At 36.0% G+C, this 24,000-nt stretch overlaps 1 protein-coding gene across 2 annotated transcripts in view; it reads left to right on the forward strand.

Annotated features, from left to right (window-relative positions):
• The window catches only part of LOC106874704 (calcitonin gene-related peptide type 1 receptor), a 90,393-nt gene that overhangs the window by 13,283 nt on the left and 53,110 nt on the right, over nucleotides 1-24,000 (forward strand). For both annotated transcript variants that reach the window (XM_052967090.2, XM_052967091.2), the window contains exons 2-3: nucleotides 7,945-9,203; nucleotides 19,346-19,443. In XM_052967090.2, the coding sequence (XP_052823050.1) occupies nucleotides 8,750-9,203; nucleotides 19,346-19,443 (552 nt within the window). In that variant the 5' untranslated portion in view covers nucleotides 7,945-8,749. The remainder of the gene's footprint in view (nucleotides 1-7,944; nucleotides 9,204-19,345; nucleotides 19,444-24,000) is intronic.

Consider the following 24,000-nt stretch of genomic DNA (forward strand, 5'->3'; position numbering starts at 1 on the left):
CTTTCTCACTTCCCGAGCGTTAAACTAATACATCTATGTGCGTGTGGATGGGGGCTGGTGACCTTGACGTGTGTGTGTGCATGTGTAGGTGTGTGGATGATGGTGTGGGTGCTGGGAAGTGGTCAGTGCTAGTGTGTGCAGGGTGGTGTGATGTGGTGTGGGGCGGTATGGTGGTGTGTGGTGTGGTGGTGTATGGTGTGGTGGTGTGTAGTGTGGTGTGGTGTGGGGGAGGCGAGAGTGGGGGAAGCAAGGGTGGGGTGTGGGTTGGAGTGAGGATAGGGGTAGGGATGGGGTATGTGGGAGTGGGGTGCAAGGGATGAGGTGGGGTTGAATGGGATGGGATGTATAGGGATGGTGGGGCTGGAATGTGTAGGGGTGGGGTAACGATGGAGGGGATGACGATGAAGGGAGAAAGTGGAAGGTGGGTAGGAGTGAAGAGAGGAAGTAGGTGTCAAAGCAAGAGAGGAGAGGTAGGTAGGAGGAAGTAGGTGTGAGAAGAAGAGAGGAAGAGGATTAGATGAAAAGGGGTGGAGAGTTGAGCCTATGTGGCACAAAGGAGCGAAGAGAGAAGATTAATCCATCTTCATGGCGAAGACGGGAATCCAGATGGCCCCTGTGCAACGACAATCCGAACACAGACAGGTGTTGTAAAGAATGACCGATAGAGCGGAAATGGCGCGAGACCGGGGTGTCGTTGCCGAGTCTGATGTTTCGGTGTTCTGCGAACCGGTCAACCAAGCGGCGTCCCGTTTGGCCGATGTATAGAGAAGGACAGAGAGAGAAGGACAGAGAGAAGGACAGAGAGAGCAGGAGATGCAGTAGATGACGTGGCTTAGAAGTGTAGGTGAAGGCGTCAGTGATATGATAGGGTCGATGATGGGTGCCTGTGAGGAGGATGGTGTTAGATAGGTAGGAGCAAGTGCAGCAGTGTGGGCGGGAGCAGAGGAACGAGCCAGGTTGGGAGGTTGGGTTAGGGAAGAAGCTGTGGACCAAGATGTCTCGAAGGTTGTGGGTTCGATTGAAGAAGAGGCGGGGTCGGTTAGGGAAGATGTGCGAAGTGGAGGGTCGGACTGGAGTCGCCAGAAGGCTCGGAGAATGGTGCGTTGGAGAGGTAGGGTGGTAGGTGAGGGGAAACGGGAGACGGCTGATGGCGGGGCGGGTGCAGGGGGGAGAGCAGATGCACGGTCCATGGAACGCGCTCTGGTAAGGGCGATGTGGATAGTGGTGAGGGGATATCCACGTAGGATGAAGTGTTGAGCCATGAGTTGAGACTGAGTCTCAAAGTCATGGTCGTCACTGCAGAGCCTGCGTAGACGGAGGAATTGGGAATAGGGAATGGAGAGCTTGGTGTGTTTAGGGTAGGAGGAGGAGAAGTTGAGGTATGAGTGTGAATCTGTGCGTTTGTAGTGGATTGAGGTGGTGAGAGTGGAGTGATGAATGCTGACCGAAATGTCGAGAAAGGTGACGCAAGTATCGGAAATAGTGCAGAAGTGGAGGGCAGGATGGAAAGATTTGATAAAAGAGAAGAAAGAGTCTAGATGTTCGCGAGAGAGTGAGGTCGCACTGATACACCGTGTATAGGCTCTTGATGTCAAGAGTGAAGAGAAGTTTAGAGGGGCCAGAAGGGAAGGAGAAAGAGTTGAACAAATGAAGAGCATGGTTAGTGTCATGGATGTGAGAGGGGAGGGAAGCCACTAGTGGGGCAAAGACATGGTCAAGATATCTGGAGTTGAGTTCGGTGGGGCAGTTGCAGGCAGAGACGTTGGGGCAGCCAGGGTTGTTAGGTTTGAGGATTTGGGAGAGGAAGTGAATTGTGGGGGTGCGGACAATGAGGTTAGAGGTGGTTAGGTGGGAGATAGGAGGAGGAGATGAGGTCATGGATAGTGGAGGACACAGTCTGTATATATATATATATATATATATATATTAGGGGTGGGGGTCGAAATTTTATATTTTGATTCCACATACTGCCTGGTGTTCATTTTGGTGTGAAAAACAAATAAACAAATGTTAAAAACTATGCGACCACCCCTACCCCTCGCATAGTCAACCCCTAATTCTGTGTTTTGAATACTGAAAATGTAAGGAACTGTAAACTTATTTTAATGCTATTAACTTTGTATTGGTTAGATATTACCTATATAACATTTTATAAATTATATGCAACCCCACCCCACCCTACTTGAAAAATAACAGTTATTGGAAGCTTGTATTATTTTTTTATAAAAGAATATCCTATATTCAGAAAAGCACTTCCAACATGAAAAAATGTAAATTCCGAATGATTATTATATGCAATAGAGAAGAAAAAACTATGTACGAACCTCAGACGAAATACATAAACAGTGAACACCATAAAATAAGCATTAATAATATTTACTATTTAAATAAATGACCATTGTCTTTTCCAGTCAAAGTGAGGTAAACTTTGTCGTGATTTCTGTACATTTAATATGAATTTGTGCCTATTTTCGTAGCCTATTCTGACTTCAGAAGCTTTTGTCACTAAATTGATAGCATGCTCGACTCCTTAGCTATGACAAAGAAGAGGTATTGGCTATGACAGTTAGATCTTTTAATTTTTTTTTTTTTTTTTGTCATGTATCAAACATTTCATTGAACTCCCCCAATTTCTTATCAAAACTATCTCCTCTTTGCTTGAATTTATAAACAGGTTCAATCAATCTCTCAATTTTTAGAGCTATTCCCTCAAACCCAATATAAGGAAAAGAAACTTTGTCCCATATCGTTTGCACATCTGCAACAACAATCCGGTAGCATTCTTTCACTATGGGTGATGTTTTTGATATCTGTTCTTCGCATTTTATTATGTATACATCAGCTTTTGATGGGGGCATTGCTGTGGAAATTCTACAGGAAATTCAAATGCTGAATGACGGTTTTTACTTCTAGTTGCCATTATATAATCTTATATACTTAAATTATTAGTTTAAATTTATGTCGGTATTTTTCTAAAATTATAATACAATTTAGCTCTGAAATAATCTGAAAAACAAAGAGATTCATTTCACAACGTATACATTTTCTAAAAAAAAAAATTCATTTAACACATTGAAAAGTCGTAATTTTACTATGTTGGAGTGGTACCTACCGACCAATTGACTTATATCTCAATGTTTTTGCTATCTTTACTCATCAGATGTTTTAAACAAGGTTTCTATAGTGAAATATGATCAAGTATTTCATATCCATAAGCAATTTAGCGTTTATGTGTTAGAGATTATATGATTAGTATTGAAAATTAGGGTATTTAATTTCAGGGGGTATATGTGAGTGGTACGGGGTGTCAAATAACCTTAATTTTCATAGATAGATAGATAGATAGATAGATAGATAGATAGATAGATAGATAGATAGATATTGGGTTGTCCGAAAAGTTCGTGCCGAGGGGATTTACGAGGATGGAGAAAAGAAAGAAGGTAGCATACAAGATACTGAGTATATATATTATGTAGTCAAGAAGACATGCTGATTAGGAGAATGGAAGAGGATACTTGCAATAGAATTTGAATGATGATTTGCAGCGAAAAGGCTGACAACTGCGGGAGATAAGCGAGAGGCTCACGGAACGATTTAAAGAAAATGTGAAAGCATGTATTGTATGCTTTTCTGTATGCGTGGAAGTGTATTAGAGCATAGTGTGTGTGTGTGTGTGTGTGTGTGTGTGTGTGTGTGTGTGTGTGTGTGTGTGTGTGTGTGTGTGTGTGCGTGCGTGTGCGCGCGCGTGCGCGCGTGTAAGATTTGAAGGAATAGAGGTGGGTACAGTGAACTTGCTATATTAGTGGTTTGAATGGTAGGTGGCTTGATATTTGTGTTTTTACTGTTTACCCAAGATCAGCAATGTTTGAGAGGATCTGTGACCAAATGATTCCAACCGTAACCATATTCTTTTTCTTGTGTTAAAGAACCTTAGAACAATATTTATTATTCGATGTGTCTTTCTTTAAAACATCATATTGTAATTTTTGAGGATTTGGCAGCTATTTCTGTCTTTCTTTAAAACTTCATATTGTAATTTATGAGGTTTTGATAGCCTCCCAACTTTTTTCTTCCACAATAGACTTTTGCCTCTCTATACTGTCATCCCTTATCTACATTAACAATTGCATTGTATTGGAACTCATCTACCCTACACTCCTCAATCTCATACCCTTTAAGCTGTTTCTTCTTTTACGGCATATCTAGCACCATAATAGAATCCAACGATGCCAGTCTACTTGCTAGTCACTTTATGAATCCAAATCTCTTTTTTATTTTTTTTCATGGTCTCTCAGGCTATATGGTTGTCTCATCAACTACTGTGTCCCTTAATCGTGAATAGCTCAACTTCTTCATTCCTTCCATTAACTTCCTAGAATTCACATCTACCATCTCCATCACATCTGTTTACTTCATTGTCACCTCCATTTCTACAACCCATCTCAACCCTTCCAACTCCGTTTTTAGCAAACTGACTGACTGACTTCACGCAACCAACCCGACTAACATTTAATCTGTGATTCCCTCTGACACTTCCTCGATTTCCTCGTTAACCACAACTGCGATTTAGATGTTCAACCACACCTCAAGGTCCATCATACCTTTAGCAATGTTAACTCAATAATATTTTTCCACTGTCGATCATTGCGCCCGCGCCCCACCTCCTACTCTTTATCAAACGCACCACTAACTGTCTATCTATCCTCAGATCCTCAGACCATCTTTTGGCATTTCTGTCTCATCCGAAATCTTTTCTTTAAGACACGACTACAATATACGCGACATTCTGTTTCTTAATTTAGTTATCCCACGCTTCACACAGCCTTGGTTATTTGCCTTCTTCCTTTCTCACTACACTCCTATTCCTTGCCTAAAACATCAACACTCTACGCAAACACAACCCATGATTTTCTGTTATCCACCGTTTCATCTGTACCTCCAACAACATTGAGATTGTATTAAGTACCAATCTATGACGTTTCGTATATTGGTGAATTGGTTGGCAACTAGATAATCGTTTTAAGAAACATTTATTGGACTTTCATCGCAACATCACTTGATCACCTCGGTCGGCATGTTGTTACTTCAGTCCTTCTTGCCACGTCTATCTTGTGGTGTAGAACATTGAACTATATCAGGAATCCTCATTTCTTCGTTTGCATCGCGAACAACAATTAAATGTTCTGCTAAGCACAGCTTACCTAATTGCAAATAATAATCGAGTTATCTTGAACTGCAAACATTGCTTTCCCCTGAACTTCAACACACACACGCGCGCGCACGCACACAGACACACACACACACACACACACACACATACACACACACACACACTGATAAATGCACTGTGTGCACTCCTCCATCTCCATAAACATTTACGTATGCACACACATTCATCACCAACGAAGCACTGACACACGCACATATCTCCCCACTACCACCCTCACCACATATAAAGCAGCATACTACATCCAACCATACAAACCAAACTCAACACATTTTTGTACAAACATAAACACATGTGTAATACGCCCTCACACTTCATTCAGCCTCTCCATAATCTTCTCTCTTATCTCCCTCATCTGTCGCTCTTTCTGCTGTAAATCACCATTTTATATACTTCCGTTGTATCTATTTCCGTTTTCCATCCGCTTTACTGCCTTCACAATAATCAAAATCTTTTAAACATGTTTAAAAAATATTTTTTCTTTCATTATCTTGTTGAAAATTCACTGTTCAAAAAGTGTGTGTGTGTGTGTGTGTGTGTGTTTGTGTGTGTGTGTGTGTTTGTGTGTGTGTGTGTTTGTGTGTGTGTGTGCTTGTGTGTGTGTGTGTTTGTGTGTGTACACACACACACACACACATATATATGCACATATACATATATGTATGTGTGTGTGCTTGTGTGTATGTGTGTGTATATATATATATATATATATATATATATATATATACACACACACATGAACACACACATATTCACTCGCGTGCGCGCACACACGCATAAACACATTAACACACACACATGCATATATATATATACGGAGACTGAGAGAGAGAGAGAGAGAGAGAGAGAGAGAGAGATGCTCCCTGTCGGTTTTGACGATGAGGATTTAGTTGTTCGAAATACTGAATTACTCGCAGAAGTGGTCGAACATTCCACAGACACATCTACCATTAACGTAGCCCACAGTGGAGTCAATGAGATAAGGCTTCCGCACAGTTTCCGTCTATCCAAAATCACTGGGTCGATTAGAATCAAAAGTAAAGTAAAATATATATATATGTATAAGCAACAAAAAAACCCAGAAAATACTTACACAAGTTGCTACACAGTGAAATCGAATCCAGGACATTTGACTACAAAGCAAACTTTTTAAATATTCGGCCATGATATATCCACGTTGCACGGTGCAACCCTTAGCCTCTCCACCTGTCACCCTCGGGATCTTTCACTGAGTCAAGGGTGGAATTGCCAAACAATGAGTGAAAGCATGACACCAACTACTTAGTCATGTTCTTTTGCAATTGAATAATATAGGATATACATGCATACATACACACATACGCGAGCGCACATACATATTGAGGGGTACCCAAAAGAAACCGTTATTTTGTGATATTTCGTTCACTTAGTTTTGCAGGTTTACACTTTCGTCGCCTTCAAAGTATTCTCCGTTTGAAGCAATGCATTGGTCCAAATACGTTTTTCACCATTCGAAGCGGCGCTAGAACCCTTGCGAAGTGATGCCTTTTAATGCCTCCGTCGTCTTTTTCTTCACCTCTTCTACATCTGCAAATTCCGCAGCATCAGCTTTCGTCACCAGTGATGATCTTCGAAGAAAGTCCCGGATCAACTTCCAACTGTTCTTTCAGTCCACGACACGCATTCAGTCGTGACTGCTTATGATCTTCCGTGAGCAAGCGAGGCACAAATTTTGCTGTAACTCTTTTTATTTGCAATTCCTCGGTCAAGATTCGTTGGCAGGAACTCTATGACACACCAGTCATATCAACAAGTTCGTCAATTGTTCGGTGACGGTTCTCCGAGATCAGCTCATCAATTTTCATGATGTTTTCATTCGTTCGCGAGGTCGACGGTCGCCCTGAACGAGGTTGCTCTTGAAGCGACAAGTAACCATTCCTAAAGCGTGAAACCACTCGTAAACTTGTATTATGCTCATGGCAGCGTCCTTGTAAGTTGTTTGAAGCGTTCGAGGCCGATCTCCGGTTAGTGAATAACTTCTTCCCTTCCTCCTACCAATGCTAGAGGCACTGCAACGAGATCATGGCCGCTGCTCTTCCTTCTTTGACTGAGCCATAAAAATACTATAATGCTGTTCAAAAGATGGATAAAAAGCAAAGGAATTGCTGTTGCAATAAAAACAATGTGGCACTTAAAGAATATATGCTATCATTCTATTTATAATTGGTACAAGCTAAATGAAACACAACCACTTCTGTAAAGCCTTTAAAGGATTAACTATAACGATTGACATAGATACATTCCAGAAAATAGAAGTGCTGGTATTTGTAAATATTATTAAGGTATTCTCACATGGCATTTGTTAATCTTCTATATTTTTATATTTTTTCAAAACGTACCTAATTATTTTGCTAAGAAAGAAACTCATCGTATATGTTTTTTTAATTTAAACTCTGAATAATAATAATAATAATAATAATAATAATAATAATAATAATAATAATAATAATAATAATAATAATAATAATAATAATAATAATAATAATAATAATAATAATAATAATAATAATAATGATAATAATAATAATAATAATAATAATAATAATAATAATAATAATAATAATAATAATAAGTAGTATGTTTGTAATGATTCTAAGTACACTTCGTTTAAACAAAATAATTTGTTTTCTACAAATAATTTATTTTCACATATCAAATGTTTTGCTTTATGATTTCAGATAATCTTGCGGTCTACTCCCTAATGGAGATCGGGGATTTGTGAATTAATTAAATTCAAAGAGAAAATGAACAGAAGCTTTGATACACTGCTAGCAGATGTGAAATGAAAAGTGCAAACGTAAAAGAATCTCTACGTTGAAATACGATTTTCACTGCAAGTGTCGACCGAAATATAAACTTTATAGTAACTTCCTTTTCTATTTCCAATATACAATGATCGTGCTTAAGCAAAATCAATTATCAAGCAAACCAGTGAAAATGTCAGTCACCTGAATTTTCAAAAATAAATCAATATTTTGACATTTACTCATAGAAACCTTAGAAGATTACAATTATCGTAAATTTCAATAATTGCATTGACCTATAATTCGTATGGTCAAAAAGAAGAATTTTGTAAACAGCAGAAAAATCATCAATCATCCTAATGAAAAACAAAAGTTGTTTATTTTTTAAATTCAGATCAAAATAATAAAAACAAATCAAGTATTTGAGCATTTACAGGGAAGAGGTGCCACAAAGAAGTGTTTTATAGAATATAATTATCTGAATTTTTACCTCGATACTAACAACAACAAGAAAAAAAATTATTTGGACTACCGATTAAATTTTAATGTGTTAAAATTCAATAATAATAATAATAATAATAATAATAATAATAATAATAATAATATCAACAACACCAACAACAACAACAATAATAATAACAATTATGATTACCTTTTTTTCTTTTAGTTAAGCTAAAATCTTATTATTCTGGTTTAATCAAAGCTCTGAGTTTTATAGTTAGATCAGTCAAATTACTTTATGTGTGGAAAAGACATTCACCAAATGCCACCAAAATACTGTAGAGACCGTAGTGGAACATATCCGTTCCAAGTGTTTAAGTTCATCACATGTTCCATGTGTTATTATTACATATTCCCATCAACGCCAGTCTTCCAGCAAACCGCTGACTTTAAATTGTCTGTGGCCAACAGAAACTACAGCGAAGCCCCGGATATTGAAAATAGCATTATTATGTCACGATTGTGTGAAGCTATTGGAGATGTTGACAAATGCAAAAGATGGCAGGCCTGTTGTCTGGTAGCTGTCGATTGTTGTTACCAACAGGAGGAAAATGAAAATTCTTCCAGAACTGAAGGAGTTCTTTCCTGCCCACCTACATGGGATGGTTTTAGTTGCTGGCAACGATCTCCGGCAAATCAGAGGGTATCTACAAAATGCCCGCATTATGTGCATAAATTCATCACACACGATAGTAAGTTAACTTTCTATTATTTAAATATCCTTTAAAACTTGCTATCCAGTTATCTTGTACTGAGATACGTCTAAAAGAACATACTTATATGAACGTTTGCGTGAATGTGGACATGGATGAATCTCCAAATATATTCACTGGCACACAAATTTCAGTTGTGACTCTTGTAAACATGAACGGTATAACAGGTTCGTATAAATATGTATAAGTATGTGTGCATGTGTGTGTATGTTTGTTATGGGATGGTTGTTAAAAGATATGTGTAAATGCAGTTAGACTACTCAGTGTGTGTGACGTATGTGTCACTCTTTGTGCGTATATATTTGTGTTCGTGTGTCAGTATGTTAGAATATGTATCTGTATGAGTAAGCATGTGAGTTTTGTATAGGTTATAGGCTAATTAATGTGTAAGAGTTTCTAGTCAGTGCTTTACTATAGCCTCTGGCCGACCAAAGCCTTGTGAGTGGATTTGGTAGACGAAAACTGAAAGAAGCCGTCGTATATATGTATGTTATCAATCAAATTCATTTCTGTATTTCTTGTCAATAGAGAAAGAGCCGGACTCTAACATAGATTCAAGGCTCCTTCATTGGAACTTTTATCAACATCATCTAGGTATTTGTGCATATGTGTGTGTGTGTGTGTGTGTGTGTGTGTGTGTGTGTGCAGTATTTGGTGTTAGTGTATGCGCAGATTTGTATGTTTGTCTTATGGATGCGTTTTTATGTATATATTTTCATGTCTAGGCGTATGCATATGTATTTATGCGCAGATTTGTATGTTTGTTTTATGGATGCGTTTTTATGTATATATTTTCATGTCTAGATGCATGCATATGTATTTATGTGCTAAATTTTTGGAAAGTTTTACATCTTTACAGTTCCATTGATGGCTTGAATCTGTAGTCTTCTAATCAGCCATTTTCTTTCAGGTTTTGAGAACCCTAATTTTTCCAGGTTTTTGTTGAGGCAGTTCATTACATATCCCAATGCCCCAACAATCACAGGTATGAATCTGAACTTGTAGTCTGTATATGTATGTATGTATGTATGTATGTGTGTGTGTGCGTGTGTGTGCGTGTGTGTGCGTGTGTTTGTGTGTATGGCTGTATATGTATATGTTTATGCACGTGTATGTCTATGTTTTCCCCCACCCCTCACTAACGCTTGACAATCAATGTTGGTGTGTTTACTTCCCCACAACTTAGCGGTTCGGCAAAAGATCCGATAGAATAAGTACCAGGCTTACAATGAATAAGTCCTGGGGGCGATTTCTTCGACTAAAGGCGGTGCTCCAACATGATCGCCGTCAAATGACTGATACAGGTAAAAAAAATTAAAAGATTTAAAAAAATTACAAGTGGAAGTATGGAAAAATAAACATTATTTTCCAACTTACTGTTAATTTTGTTACATTTTGAAAAATATAAAATTATAAAAATTTTTTTTGTGGTTTATATTTCAATAGCATATATATGGGGGGGGGGGCACCAAAATCTTTTAAGTGTGTAGCAATGACGAAAGAATATGGGTCTTAATCCGGCCATAGCGAATGCGCATGTATTTGTGTGTTTGTGTGCGCGTATATCCACGTTGTGTTCTCGTACTGAATCGGGTATGCCAGCCTTTCGGTGTTTTGTGAGTTTGAGCTTGATATTTGTATTTATGAATATGTACGAATACACGTGAGTACATATTTGCGTTTATTCGAGGGAGTGCAAGCAGTTTGACGGCTGGATGCATATATGTGGGGATGTGTGCGTGCGTGCGTGTGTGTGTGCGTGTGTGTGTGCGTGTGTGTGCGCGCGCGCGTGTGTGTTAGTCTGGAAAGTCTCTGTGCGTTTTTGTGTGTGCACAGGTAACTCTTCGAAACGCTTAGTTTTAGAATGGTGGCAGCTGATGAAGGAAATGTTCTCTATGTGGCCTGTGTGCTTTCTGTATTCTGTTTATCATTTTGTCTACGCTTTGTTTGCAACGTCCTGTACCCAGATATGCATCTATATATACAGGTAGATGTAGGTACGTACATACATGTACGTATATATGCATATACTCATTTATTATTTGTATTAGCATATAATGTATTTTGATTATGCGCCTAAGGTAAATGTATGATGGGTGGTGTGCAACTGTATATGAGGCTCCTTACTCGCCCGAGGCCCTGTGTACGTTGGCAGTTGAGGTAAGTCTTGAGTAAAGTTCGCTCTAAGATGTGCGCGTACAAGATTTTTCAGGATGAAATCAAATTGTTTTTAACTGAAGATATGTATTTATGTCCGTTCTTTTCTGGTTTTAATTATTTAAATTCTTCCTTTGGAGAAAGAGCAGGTTCCTAACAAAAATACAAAGCTCCATCGTTGGAATGTAGATAACGAAAACTGTGTCACATTATAAACCTGAAAGAGGTCTTCGATAGTTTACTGTTTCGCTTACAGATTGTATTTGTAATGTGCAAGTCAGCTGGTTGATTACTTTTTCTGAAAATCCAGCGTATGCACGTGTGTGTGTGTGTGTGTGTGTGTGTGTGTGTGTGTGTGTGTGTGTGTGTGTGTGTGTGTGTGTGTGTGTGTGTGTGTGTGTAATACAGTAGCTACCCAAAATATTGCATCTGGGATTGGTAAAACGAATAATTTTGAAAGAATGTTTTCAAATATGATAAATGTAGACAGCTGTGAGAATTCCAGCAGAAGTTTGAGGATAAAAATCAAATATCATAATGAATATTCCACTAGGAAGCAGCTCAGTCGATGACATGCTGAACCTCTACAGTTCACAGACTGTTCATATGTCTGAACTTCTAGGTATGTCATGACTAAATTTGCGTTAGTAGGGACAAACTTCGTTCTCATCGCAGTCTTAGATACTTGCTTGTAAATGCAGTCAGTGAAGTCGAAAAATTATTCTGAAGGGAGAATCTTATTCCTTCGGTAATTAGTATTTTTTCTATTAGGTCAAGAATTTCATTGGAGAATTTATAAAGCCAGAATTCTATGATTTCTAGTCTATGATCACTACCAGGCTTTATAACATCAAATGATACAATAATAGTGTTCTTGTCAACTTTTTAGAAGGTGATTTAACAGGTCAGGTCATCTCTTATAAAGCTTCATATGTGTTTTGGAATGGGTTTCAGCGATAAATCTGCATAGTTGCCGAGTCGATGTGCCTCACAGGTTGGACCGGCTACAACCTGTGCTTACTTTAAGTCGTTCGCGTGTGGTAAGTTTATATATCTTGAATCTAATTCTTTACGGGCATCGTATTTTGTTTTGCTTTTGTGGACTTGGTTGCGTATGGATAGATTACCGATTTTGCCTTCAACGTTTGTAAAGTAGTCATATTTCTTATCTGTTAAAACTTTTCGATGTAGAAGACTGAAGGTGTTAAGTTGTTGGGTTTTTTTTTTTGTGAGTGAGTGATAATTGGTAAGCGTTTACCTATTAAGGTGGTGTCTTGTAGAAGGGATGAGGCATTTCTGAAGTAGTCAACGTCAATAACGACTACAGAATCCCCTTATCTGCTTCTTTAATTACAATGTCATTATTATTCTTGTATTCGCGGATAACTTCTCATTCCTTTCGACTGGTGTTGTATTTCGGTTCGGGAAGTGGTAGTTCGTGATATAAAGGATTGTAATTGCTTTTATTTTGTGCAATTCATTCATTATTATTTTCCTTGTCAAATAATACTTCTGTTAGACATAATTTTCTACAGATGTGAGAGATATGGTCACGTATCTCATCGAAGTTGGAGTATTGTGGTGCTGAAGTGAAGTTTAAGTCATTTTAGAGAACTTGTATTTGTTGCGTTGACAGACTTTTGTTGACGAAAATTAATTACGTTTGGTTTATCACATTCTGTTTGTAGTACCAGTTGTTGCAGATTATCTGTTGAGTTTGCCATTCAGTTACTGTTTCTGTATTTGTTCATTTTTTCTCTGTTATTATTGAGTTTTCTATAATGGTTGGATTGGTTCTTAGATCCATATTGTGGATGATCCTGTCTGAGATTTCTGAGTTATATTTCTTGTTCTTTATTGTACGCTGAAATCCTTAGTTCTGGGAGATATTGTCTTGAGGAAGAGAAGCTTTGAGTTTTCCTAGTGGGATTGTCATGTTGTTTGAGTAACCTGGAATTCATGTTATTGCTTTTGTATTCTTGGTGGGAAGTTTGGCTGTTTGGCACTTGATTTGCAGTTTGTAAGTAATCTTTTGTGGATCTAAATTTTATTCAGTAATGGATTATCCATGTAATTTTATTTATTTTAAATTCACTTTCATAATTACTAAACCAACTATTACTTTTCTTCTCTCTCTAAATAGTTGTCAGCACTTCGATTTGGTATTGTTCGATAGTCTTTTCATATACTAAGCTTTCGGTTTTTGTTTTTTTTTTAATTTCCCCTTTCAATTGTTCGTCGGTTGATTTTAATTCTTATTCTTTGGAATTCCCCTTTAACCATAGCAATTGTATTTTCATTTTGAGTTTGTCTACTCTCATCTTGTCTCTAAGTTTCCTTTGTTGTTCAAGGTCATTAGGAATATATTTAATTTGTAATTTTCAAGGAAGAAAAATCGGTGATGACTCAAATATTTTTGCCTTTCTATTATCTTTTAACATATTCCAAAAAGCAATTTTTCGGGATGTGAGGTTTTGATTCCAAACATGATTTAAACTCTGTTTAGTTGAATATATTAGTCGTTACAGATTGATATTGTTGTTATAATGTTTTAGTTCCGATTTTGTCCTTTATTACATAAACTGTAAACTCCCAACCCTGACGAGAAAAATGACACAATACATAACACTATCAAAGAAATCAATGAGGGAAAAGATCGAACCCAACTAGTGGGAGTTAATTAGACCGTAAATCAATTATACCAAACTTTAGAAACCGTAATGCAAAGTATCTCAAAGGAGTATTCTGTACGCTAAATATAAACATTTATTGTAAAAATTTCATTGCTATCCAAGCTGAAGGAATTATTTTATTAGATAAATTATATTATTAATTCCTATAGATGATTGTACATGGCATTAGCGATCAACAGAAAACCAAACTTAAACGGCTGAGAGATAAGAAGATGTAGACATGGGGAAATAAAATCAACCTATCGGGAATGTGAAAGTAAATGTCAAAATTTCAATCAAAATAGATGTAAGAAAGGACAGAAGAAATAATATAGTTTAAAATTGATTGCTAACTACTAGAGGAAATTCAAATCATAAGACTGATTCATCAAAAAGGTAAAAAATTACTATGAATATAATTCAGAAAATATTATGAGATTCTTTTAAAGAATGAAGTGGAGAAGCTGACAGCTGACAATGGAAAATTAGTACATGACATTTTTTAGTATGTAAACACTTAACATAAATGGGATAATATATACGTCTCATACAATTTAAGAAATAATAAATACTTCATTTCCACTCTAAGAAAGAAAGTAAACGATATTTTGTTTAAGACTTAATATGACGGTTATTTTTTTAATATCCAATGCTATAAAGGTTATGATTATGTAGGATTCAAATACCATTTCTCGTCATTATCATTGTATAGACTTTATAAAGTAAAGTAATTTTTACTTACTTTCTTTGCTTAAATCACTGAAACTCGTTAATTTGATTTTCAAGGAAGGGAAATAATATAGCTCATAGGATGTGATGAACGGAAAGCTGAATGGTGGAATATGGTTAGCGATAAGTTGGAAGCTTGTTGCCAAACGCTCTTTTAAGGTATTTTATGTCCATTAAAAAAAGGGTTTCGGCTACACAGAATCTCATTTCCGTTCTACTTATACTTATTTAATTTGACGGTGGTGGGTGTAAAGAAAGTGGATGTAAAGGTGGGTGTAGATGCGAATCGTATCCGCAGTGCGTTATGGCCTTCCTTTTGAATCCATTTGACTTCATTACCAGATTTCTATTGCCTTGTAAAATATAAGACACACATACATACATATATACATACATGCATAAATGTTTAAGTACTCAAAAAAATCAATCCTAGTGCTTATCTTAAAAGTTTGTTACTTGTTCTATCACACCACTTTAGCTGTCAGAAGATGGTGGGGGAGACAAGTCAAAGACGCACAAACTCACATATAGTACGGGCTTCTTTGAGTTTCCGTCTATCAAATCCGCTCACAAGGCATTGGTCGGCCCTGGATATAGTACAAAAAATTTGCCCAAGGAGCCGTGCAGTGAGACTGAAACCGAAACCATGTGGACGCAAAGCCAGCGTCTTAACCACACATCCATTAATATATATTAATATATATATATATAAATATATATATATGTGTGTACACAGGCACAGGCATGTGTATTGGAGTGTTTATAACTATTTATATGGTTTTATATACTGTTTGTAGGCTTTTTTATGTGCCTTATATTTTTATATTTTCATTTTCATTTTTCATTTATTTTTATTTTTTACTTTATTCTTATTTTATATTTGTATTGAATTTTTGTAAATCTCTGAAGAGGTCTAGCGAATCATGCATGTACCCCCATTACATCATTTTCATCTGCTAATTACTCCGGCGCACAGGAGTTATAGAGATAGAATGAGGCATGCCAACGGTAGGCCGAAACAGCTGTAAGTTTCTGTACATTCTCCAATTGCTAAATGTACTTATTATAAAGTGTAGAGATTGTTCCATTCAACGGGTAAGTGATACACATCACTCCTATGATGCTCTACAGTACCCGTTGCTTTTTCCATATGAAACAGATGGATATCACTTTGGTATTCCTCAAGCAGGAGAAAATTCTGTATTGTGCATAATCACAATACAGATTGGATCTGTGAGCAAGCTATCCTGACTCTAAAACATGTTACTGTGAATAAGATTAATAATATTCTACTTAATAAACTTCCGGGAGAAGTATTCACTTATAACTCAATTGACAGTGTTGCTGATGATCAGGATAGTGTTAAGTACTTCATTGTTTTCAGTTTAAAAAGTACTTCATTGTCATCACTTTAAAAAGGGGGCTCCTATTATGCTATTGCGTAATTTGTCTCAACCAAAATTATACAATGGTATAAGACTAATTGTGCACAAACTTATGAGGAACTGCAAATATTCTCACTGGTTGTGGTAAAGGTGAGACCGTCTTTATTTCTCGCATACCAGTCATACCATCTAATGCCCCATTCCAATTTAAGCAGTTACAGTTTCCTGTCCGAGTTTCTTTTGCCATGAGCATTAATAGAAGTCAAAGCCAAACACTAAAAGTTGCTGGATTGCAACTTCAAGAACCATGCTTTTCACATAGGCAACTTTATGTAGGAGCATCACATGTAGGAGCATCACATGTAGGAGCAAAAGAAAATCTTTTTGCTTATGCACCCCGAAATAAAACAACATTGTTTATAAGAAATATTCACTCTTAATGCAACATGAATACTTCAATAACCTAATTTGCCATTACTATCATTACATTCAATAATGAGTAAATTAACTATTTAAATGAAGTTATTATATAATTGCCATTAGTGCATTGATAAATAAAATAACACATACAGTTCACTTATTATTGTCATATAATAAACAAACAGAAGTTCGTGCATGAAATTGAACTTTTTCTACTTCAATTATTACATGTTTTTCTCTTATAAAACTCACACATATCGAAGGAGTAGATTATATATATAACAATACTTTGAATGTGACTCCGAGAAAGCAATTACCCGATCAACAACGGGTATTACTGTTAGTATATATATATATATGTATATATATGTGTATATATATATATATATATATATATATATATATATATATATATATATATATATATATATATATATATATATATATATATATATATATATATATATAAATGAAATATTCAAACACTGAGATTTGAAGTTAGATGTCACTACTGTTCATATCATCTGTGAATAAATTCAAAATTTGATGATATCACCAGTAGTAGCATTGGTGGAACGCAGTTATGATAGCTTTAAGGAGCTATGAAATATCGTAATGATGCTTAATGAGCATCTAGCTGCTAGAAATAAGAGCCAAGTCTTAAATAATCCACCGTAGCGCACCAATATAACAGAGAAAAACAGTATGCGAGGAAAACAGACCGAATTAAAACATTTAACAACACAAATAAAAATTTTATGCAATTACGGATATCCACAAACCAGGTTTCTGCTTTTGGTTATTCAACCTTGAGCTTCGTCAGTGTGGACCACCAGTTTAAACTCATGACTGTTCACGTTAGTCTCTGACTGTGCAACTGGTTTTGTTTTGCGCCAAAATCAGAACACATGGTGCGTAAAAATATTTAAATGAAATATTCAAACACTGAGATTTGAAGTTAGATGTCACTACTGTTCATATCATCTGTGGATATATATATATATATATATATATATATATATATACATACATACATACATACATACATACATACATACATACATACATACATACATACATATATATAAGGATTTACTTTTCGTTATGAGATAAAAAAAATCCAACGCTGTGTATAATATAGAACATTTATAAATAGAATGTCTTACAGCTGTTTCCAGGATATTTATTATATCCCTTCATCGGAGACGGTGTGAGAGGATGATTAAACAATAGTTAGTTTAGTTAAGATAGGAAATAGAGAGTGAATGTAGGGATATTGTATTTGTAAATCCATTGTTTAGGCAAAATGGTATACATATAAGATTCCAATAGCTTGTGAGTAAAATCCAATTGTTCTTAAGGTTGGTCGTTGCCTTTGTAAATCCATTGGATTTTACTCACAAGGTATTGGAATCTTATATGTATACCATTCTGCCCAAACAATGGATTTACAAATACAATGTCCCTACATTCACTCTCTATTTCCTATCTTAACTAAACTAACTATTGCTTAATTATCCTCTCACACCGCCGAGTTCGACTTTGTCTTTCATCCTTTCGGGGTCGATAAATTAAGTACCAGTTGCATTTTGGGGTCCATCTAATTGACTGTCCCCCCACCTTCCCTAAAAATTTCGGGCCTTGTGACTAGAGTAGAAAAGAATATATAACAGCTTTTCTGTATAAATATATATTGAAGATACTTCAGTAGCACCTTCTCATACGCAAGTAAGACATGGGCTACTACGATGAGGAAAAGCTATAGATTGACTTTGATGCAAACATTCATGCTAGAAAACATGGAAACATTCATGCTAGGAATATCGTTGCGCAAGCATATCCGAAATGAATTCGAGAACGGGGCGGAGTGGTCGACGTGATGGCTGAATACCGAAAGCACAAGGTCCACTGGGCTAGACATGTGGCAAGGTTCATAGACAGTAGGTGGACCCGTGCAGTTGTCGAGTGGCATTCGAAGGATCGAAAAAGGCCATGCTTACATGCGCGCGTGCGTGTCTTTGTGACTGTGTTTGTCTCCCAACCAGCGTTGATGTGTTTACGTCCCCGTAACTTAACGGTTCGGTAAAAGCGACGAATAGAATAACCACCCGGCTTTAAAAATATAAGTTCTGGCGATAAAAGATACACACACACACACATACACACACACACACTGTAAAGATAGTTTTATATAAATTTGACGGTTATCTAAGTTTCAGTGGAAATGCAACTGTTTCACTTCGCATTGGGAGCGTTTCGCTTTTAACTTTTGTTTTTATCATTCATTTTATGCTCGCCTCCTACAACAGCTCACTTAACAAAATCAAATAAAACCATTCTGAGTACTCTCCATTGGTGGCGCTTCTCCCTGTCGAAAAAGTTTCGAATTTTGGAAGTTTTCGGATAAAGAATTATTAACTGTATTACATATAACTTCACGAACTAAAGAATTAGTTTCTAAGTGGTCACTCGACCTTCTAGGAATAGTAGTCAAACCTTCCACACACACTCACTCAACAAACTTAAAAAGAAAAATGACACTGTATGATTTAGTTCTAGATATACTGTCTTTAAAAGGTTAAAAAAAAAGGTATGCTGGCCATATGGTCACGACTGACTGAGATGTGTTTGGTGATAGGCCTGTTCGATTAGCACTGATCTGGAGACTAAACAACATCATATATTATTTATTTTGTATTTTACTGATTATTGTTGTCAGGCAGTTAACTTACACGTTTTTACATTGTGTTTAAATCAGGTAATGCCTACAAAGATTGTACCGCAAACGGCACCTGGTGGAAAAACCCAGCAACTAATATGGAATGGACAAACTATAGCACATGTATTCAGATAAAGGTAAATATAGTTGAAATATCTAAAAAATAACCCGAAGGGTGGTAGATTCGTAGAATCGTTAAAAATTCAGACGAAAGTCTTTACTGTATTTCTTCTGTCTTTTTTATGTTCAAATCGCACCGAAGTCAACTTTGACGTTCATCCCTCCAGGGTAGATGAAAATAAGATGCAAGCCAAAAAATAGAATCGATTTAATCGACTAACTACCTGCATAACAGCTGGATTTTTTGTTTTTTTGTTTTTGTTTTTTTTTAATTAAGAACACGATGCAATGTGCAATGTCTTTTCAACGTGTTCAGTATTCATACTCGATTCATTTAATATCGCTCCCAAATTTTAGCACAAGGCCAGCAAAATCGGAGGAAGGGGAAAAGTCGATTACATCGTCTCCCAGCGTTCAGCTGGTACTTATTTTATCGACACCGAAAGACAACGTCGACTTCGACAGAATTTGCGATTCGTATAGAATTAAGGGGATGAGAGACGAATGTTGATATTGGTATTAATTTCCAAAAATATTAATGCAAATAGAGTTGAATTGGTTTGTATCTAAATATATAAATTTATCGCTATGTACTAATGATTAACTATTACAATCAGCAATGGTTACGAAGTATTATATTTATGAACGGCCATGTATTCCCATCACGTGAAATTACACACATTATGCTTTCATATTGTTCAAGTTTTACGGATACAAAATATTAGTATGCTTTATACCTGTTTTTATGAATGATTATAGTACAAGCTTGTCGAGTACCATATATTAAGGATGGACTTCCAGTGAACCGAATCAGGAACACAGTTTTGGTACATGATAATCATGATAGTGCATGGGAATATAACAAACATACGCAAGCATTTTTTATGGTTCAGTATTGCTCAGTCAGAGGAAGAAGAGCCTCCGAGATTGTTGGAAGAAAAGTAAGAGTCCATCCGATGAACTTCTTCAGTTTTCATAAATCTCAGTTTTATTCACAAGGTTTGGAAAACTTTCTTATCACAGGTCATATCTGCGACTACATAATGGAAGAAATCGATATTTCTGTTATATTTCTCATAAGATTAAATAATTAAAGATTATCAGAAAATATCGTACTTCGTGTACAAACATCAGACACTCTGTTCTTCGCTCGGAGTGGGAATCTTCCCTGAACGTTTCCACCTCGTTCTTACTCTGGTTTTTATGCTTTCCAAACACCTGCTTCCATTTCTACTTTGGTTACCAAAGTAACAGAATCTATTAACTATGTTCAGGGGACCTTCCAAACATTTTACAGAATGTATTTCATATGTGCTCGTATTGCCAGCTATTCCTGTACGTCTGCTACATACGAAGATTTCTTTTCTGCCAGTTGACTTGTGATCACACTATATCTTACTGTTTACATTTGATGCACAATACAGAGTTTCGAGCTCCACATTTTCTGCGTATAGATCATGGGCAACTGCCTGAAAATGAGGAGATGTCCATGATTTTTCTGTTATCTTCTTTCTAACTAAACTGCTAGGTTTACTCGTAATGATGTTTATTTGTGGTTTGAGGCTTCTATATTCTAGGCTTTGATGCCATGTTTTGCAATTCTTCTATGAGACTTCAACAGATTCAGCTATGGGAACTAGGTCATTACTATATAGGATTTCTTACGCACAACCGAATGCTAGTCTTTGAGATATATAATGTAGATTCTCGACCAAAGTTTTTTTCGCATTACTTACGACATTAATTCTTTAGGAAAAATACAAGGTTACAACTCTCTCAGTGTCTCTCCCTCATACAAAAGTTTGACCTATAGACAGGTTATCAACAATTAACTCTAAGCATATTTTCAAAAGAGATATCATTAAATGAGATTTTTATGTCACTTCTATCTCAAAATCTATTGCTATTTCGAATTCAAATTATTCCAATTTGCAAACTGAGTTGACGTAATCAAAAGGGACATAATATTAAAATCTCTCCCGACAAGTTTTTAAACCTAACAGTGACAAAAAAAAACCCCTAAGGAGTTTGTGCAGTTTTTGCACAATAATTGTGCAGTTTTAATACTAGAATTCGATTAACACTTGAAATTTTCATGCAGAATTTTCCTCACCTTTAATGCCAAAGTTTCAAAAGGTTTTAGTTTTAAGATAATGAATTATAAGTTTGTTTTTATAGTTTTTAGCAGTAAGATTTTCATCAGTTATCGCTTTGATATCTAGCAGGTCGAGATTTAGACTTTGAAGCTATCTGTCCTATGTTATATTGTTCTGTGAATTTGCGGAGGTAAACTGTAAACATAAAGAATTAAATTTTCTACCCATGAATATCTGAAATCAAATATTGCAACATAGTTTATAGTACGATCAAGTGCATCTGATAAGAATAAAATTTTATAACATTTGGCTACTAACAGTTAGAAATAAAACGATCAATACTCTACAATGTATATTATGTTACTTAACTTCATCGATCAGTTGTTTTGAGTAATCTACGATTTAACAAAGGACAAATGCAATGCACTTAAAAATAATTGACTACAGGTTAACACGAACAACTCAAGTTATATAATCAATGAATTGCTCTCGTTATTACTACAATTCCTATTCGGATACTTTCATGTTTTTATTGTAAACGTTTCACTACCACAACAGTCTAAAAGATAAGATATACGAAAGAGTTTGCCAACAGCATGTGACATTATATTTTGGATTAAATGCTATTTAAAAAGCAATTCCACTGTTCATATATTTTCGATTACAACTCTCAGATTGATGAAATTAAGATTGGCAATCCTGATAAAAATTGGATTTATTCTCTATCAAATTTACAATGAGTGTTTTTACATACGAGGCGGCAAAAACAAAATGATACATAAGAATTGATTACATATTCGATGCCATCTGCAGATATGTGAGAAATAATATATATGAGATACGAATAAAGAGACAGAGAGTCTGGATGAAATAAGTAAGATTGAGAGTAATAGAAAGATAGCTACGAAAAGAGAAAAACTGAAAAATGGAAAGTGATAGATACATATGAATGTACACACAGGCGCTTGCACACACACACGTATATGTATGTAAGTATGTATGTATGTATGTATGTATGCATGCATGCATGCGTGTGTGTGTGTGTGTACATATATATGTACTGTGTATGTATGTACGCACACATATTTATATACATATAAGCATACATATATATATTCATACATAAATATATTTAGGTATATATATATATATATATATATATATATATATATATATATATATATATATATATATATTTCGTATGTGTATTTCGTGTGCAAGATTCTTGATGTGGATACGTGTGTTGAAAGAAATACAATTAAACCTTGGGAGAGGCATTATGCCGGTAATAAACACACGCACTGGTTCAGTCCTTTATTAATTTATATAGTTTTTTGTTAAATTATTTCATTGCACTCTTGCAATCTCTTCAGTAACTTGTCTCTCCACTTCCATTTATTTTGAATATATGATCTGGCGTTGTTTTGGCGTTGTTTCGAAACTGTTTGGTATGAGCATGTGAGTGTGTGCAAGCGCGTATGTGTGCACGCTCATATGTGTGCACGCACTTATGTGTTCGTGCTTATATGTAAGTATGTGCGTCCATATGTGTGTTTGTAACAATTTCGTTTATATCAGATCAGATAGAGACTTTTTAATTAATTTATTTACGTTCATATTCCGCATCATATGTGTGAACAACACATGCAACCATGGGCAATTGTAAGGCCCTCATCTACGTGTATTTGGTGTTTAAAATTGGTTGCGTTTCAGTTATGAGGACCGACTCCTGTATTTGTCGCAACGATGCGTCACCGGGGTGTCTAGACAGGATTTCTATGTTAATTCTGTCCAGTACACCACCATGTTGTTCTTTGGCATGCTGGTAGAGCACCGAGGTTTGTTTTTGATTATTATTGCCCATGGTTGCATGTGTTGTTCACACATATGATGCGGAATATGAACGTAAATAAATTAATTAAAAAGTCTCTATCTGATCTGATATAAACGAAATTGTTACAAACACACATATGGACGCACATACTTACATATAAGCACGAACACATAAGTGCGTGCACACATATGAGCATGCACACATACGAGCTTGCACACACTCACACGCTCATACCAAACAGTTTCGAAACAACGCCAAAACAACGCCAGATCATATATTCAAAATAAATGGAAGTGGAGAGACAAGTTACTGAAGAGATTGCAAGAGTGCAATGAAATAATTTAACAAAAAACTATATAAATTAATAAAGGACTGAACCAGTGCGTGTGTTTATTGCCGGCATAATGCCTCTCCCAAGGTTTAATTGTATATATATATATATATATATATATATATATATATATATATATAAAGTGATGGTTTGTAGCCAACTTAATGTGGCAGTTCCAGGAAAGGGGACCTTTTCATCTAACCAGTCGCCATGCTTCACCACTGACACTGAATCTACAATTTTTTTTTTCTCTCTGTTTATTTTCTCGTATTCTTTTTTGTTAAATAGCGAAGGCTCGAAACGTAAAAGACTT

This window comes from Octopus bimaculoides, chromosome 4 (genome assembly GCF_046866305.1).
Source record: "Octopus bimaculoides isolate indiv1 chromosome 4, ASM4686630v1, whole genome shotgun sequence".
Classification (NCBI taxonomy): domain Eukaryota; kingdom Metazoa; phylum Mollusca; class Cephalopoda; order Octopoda; family Octopodidae; genus Octopus; species Octopus bimaculoides.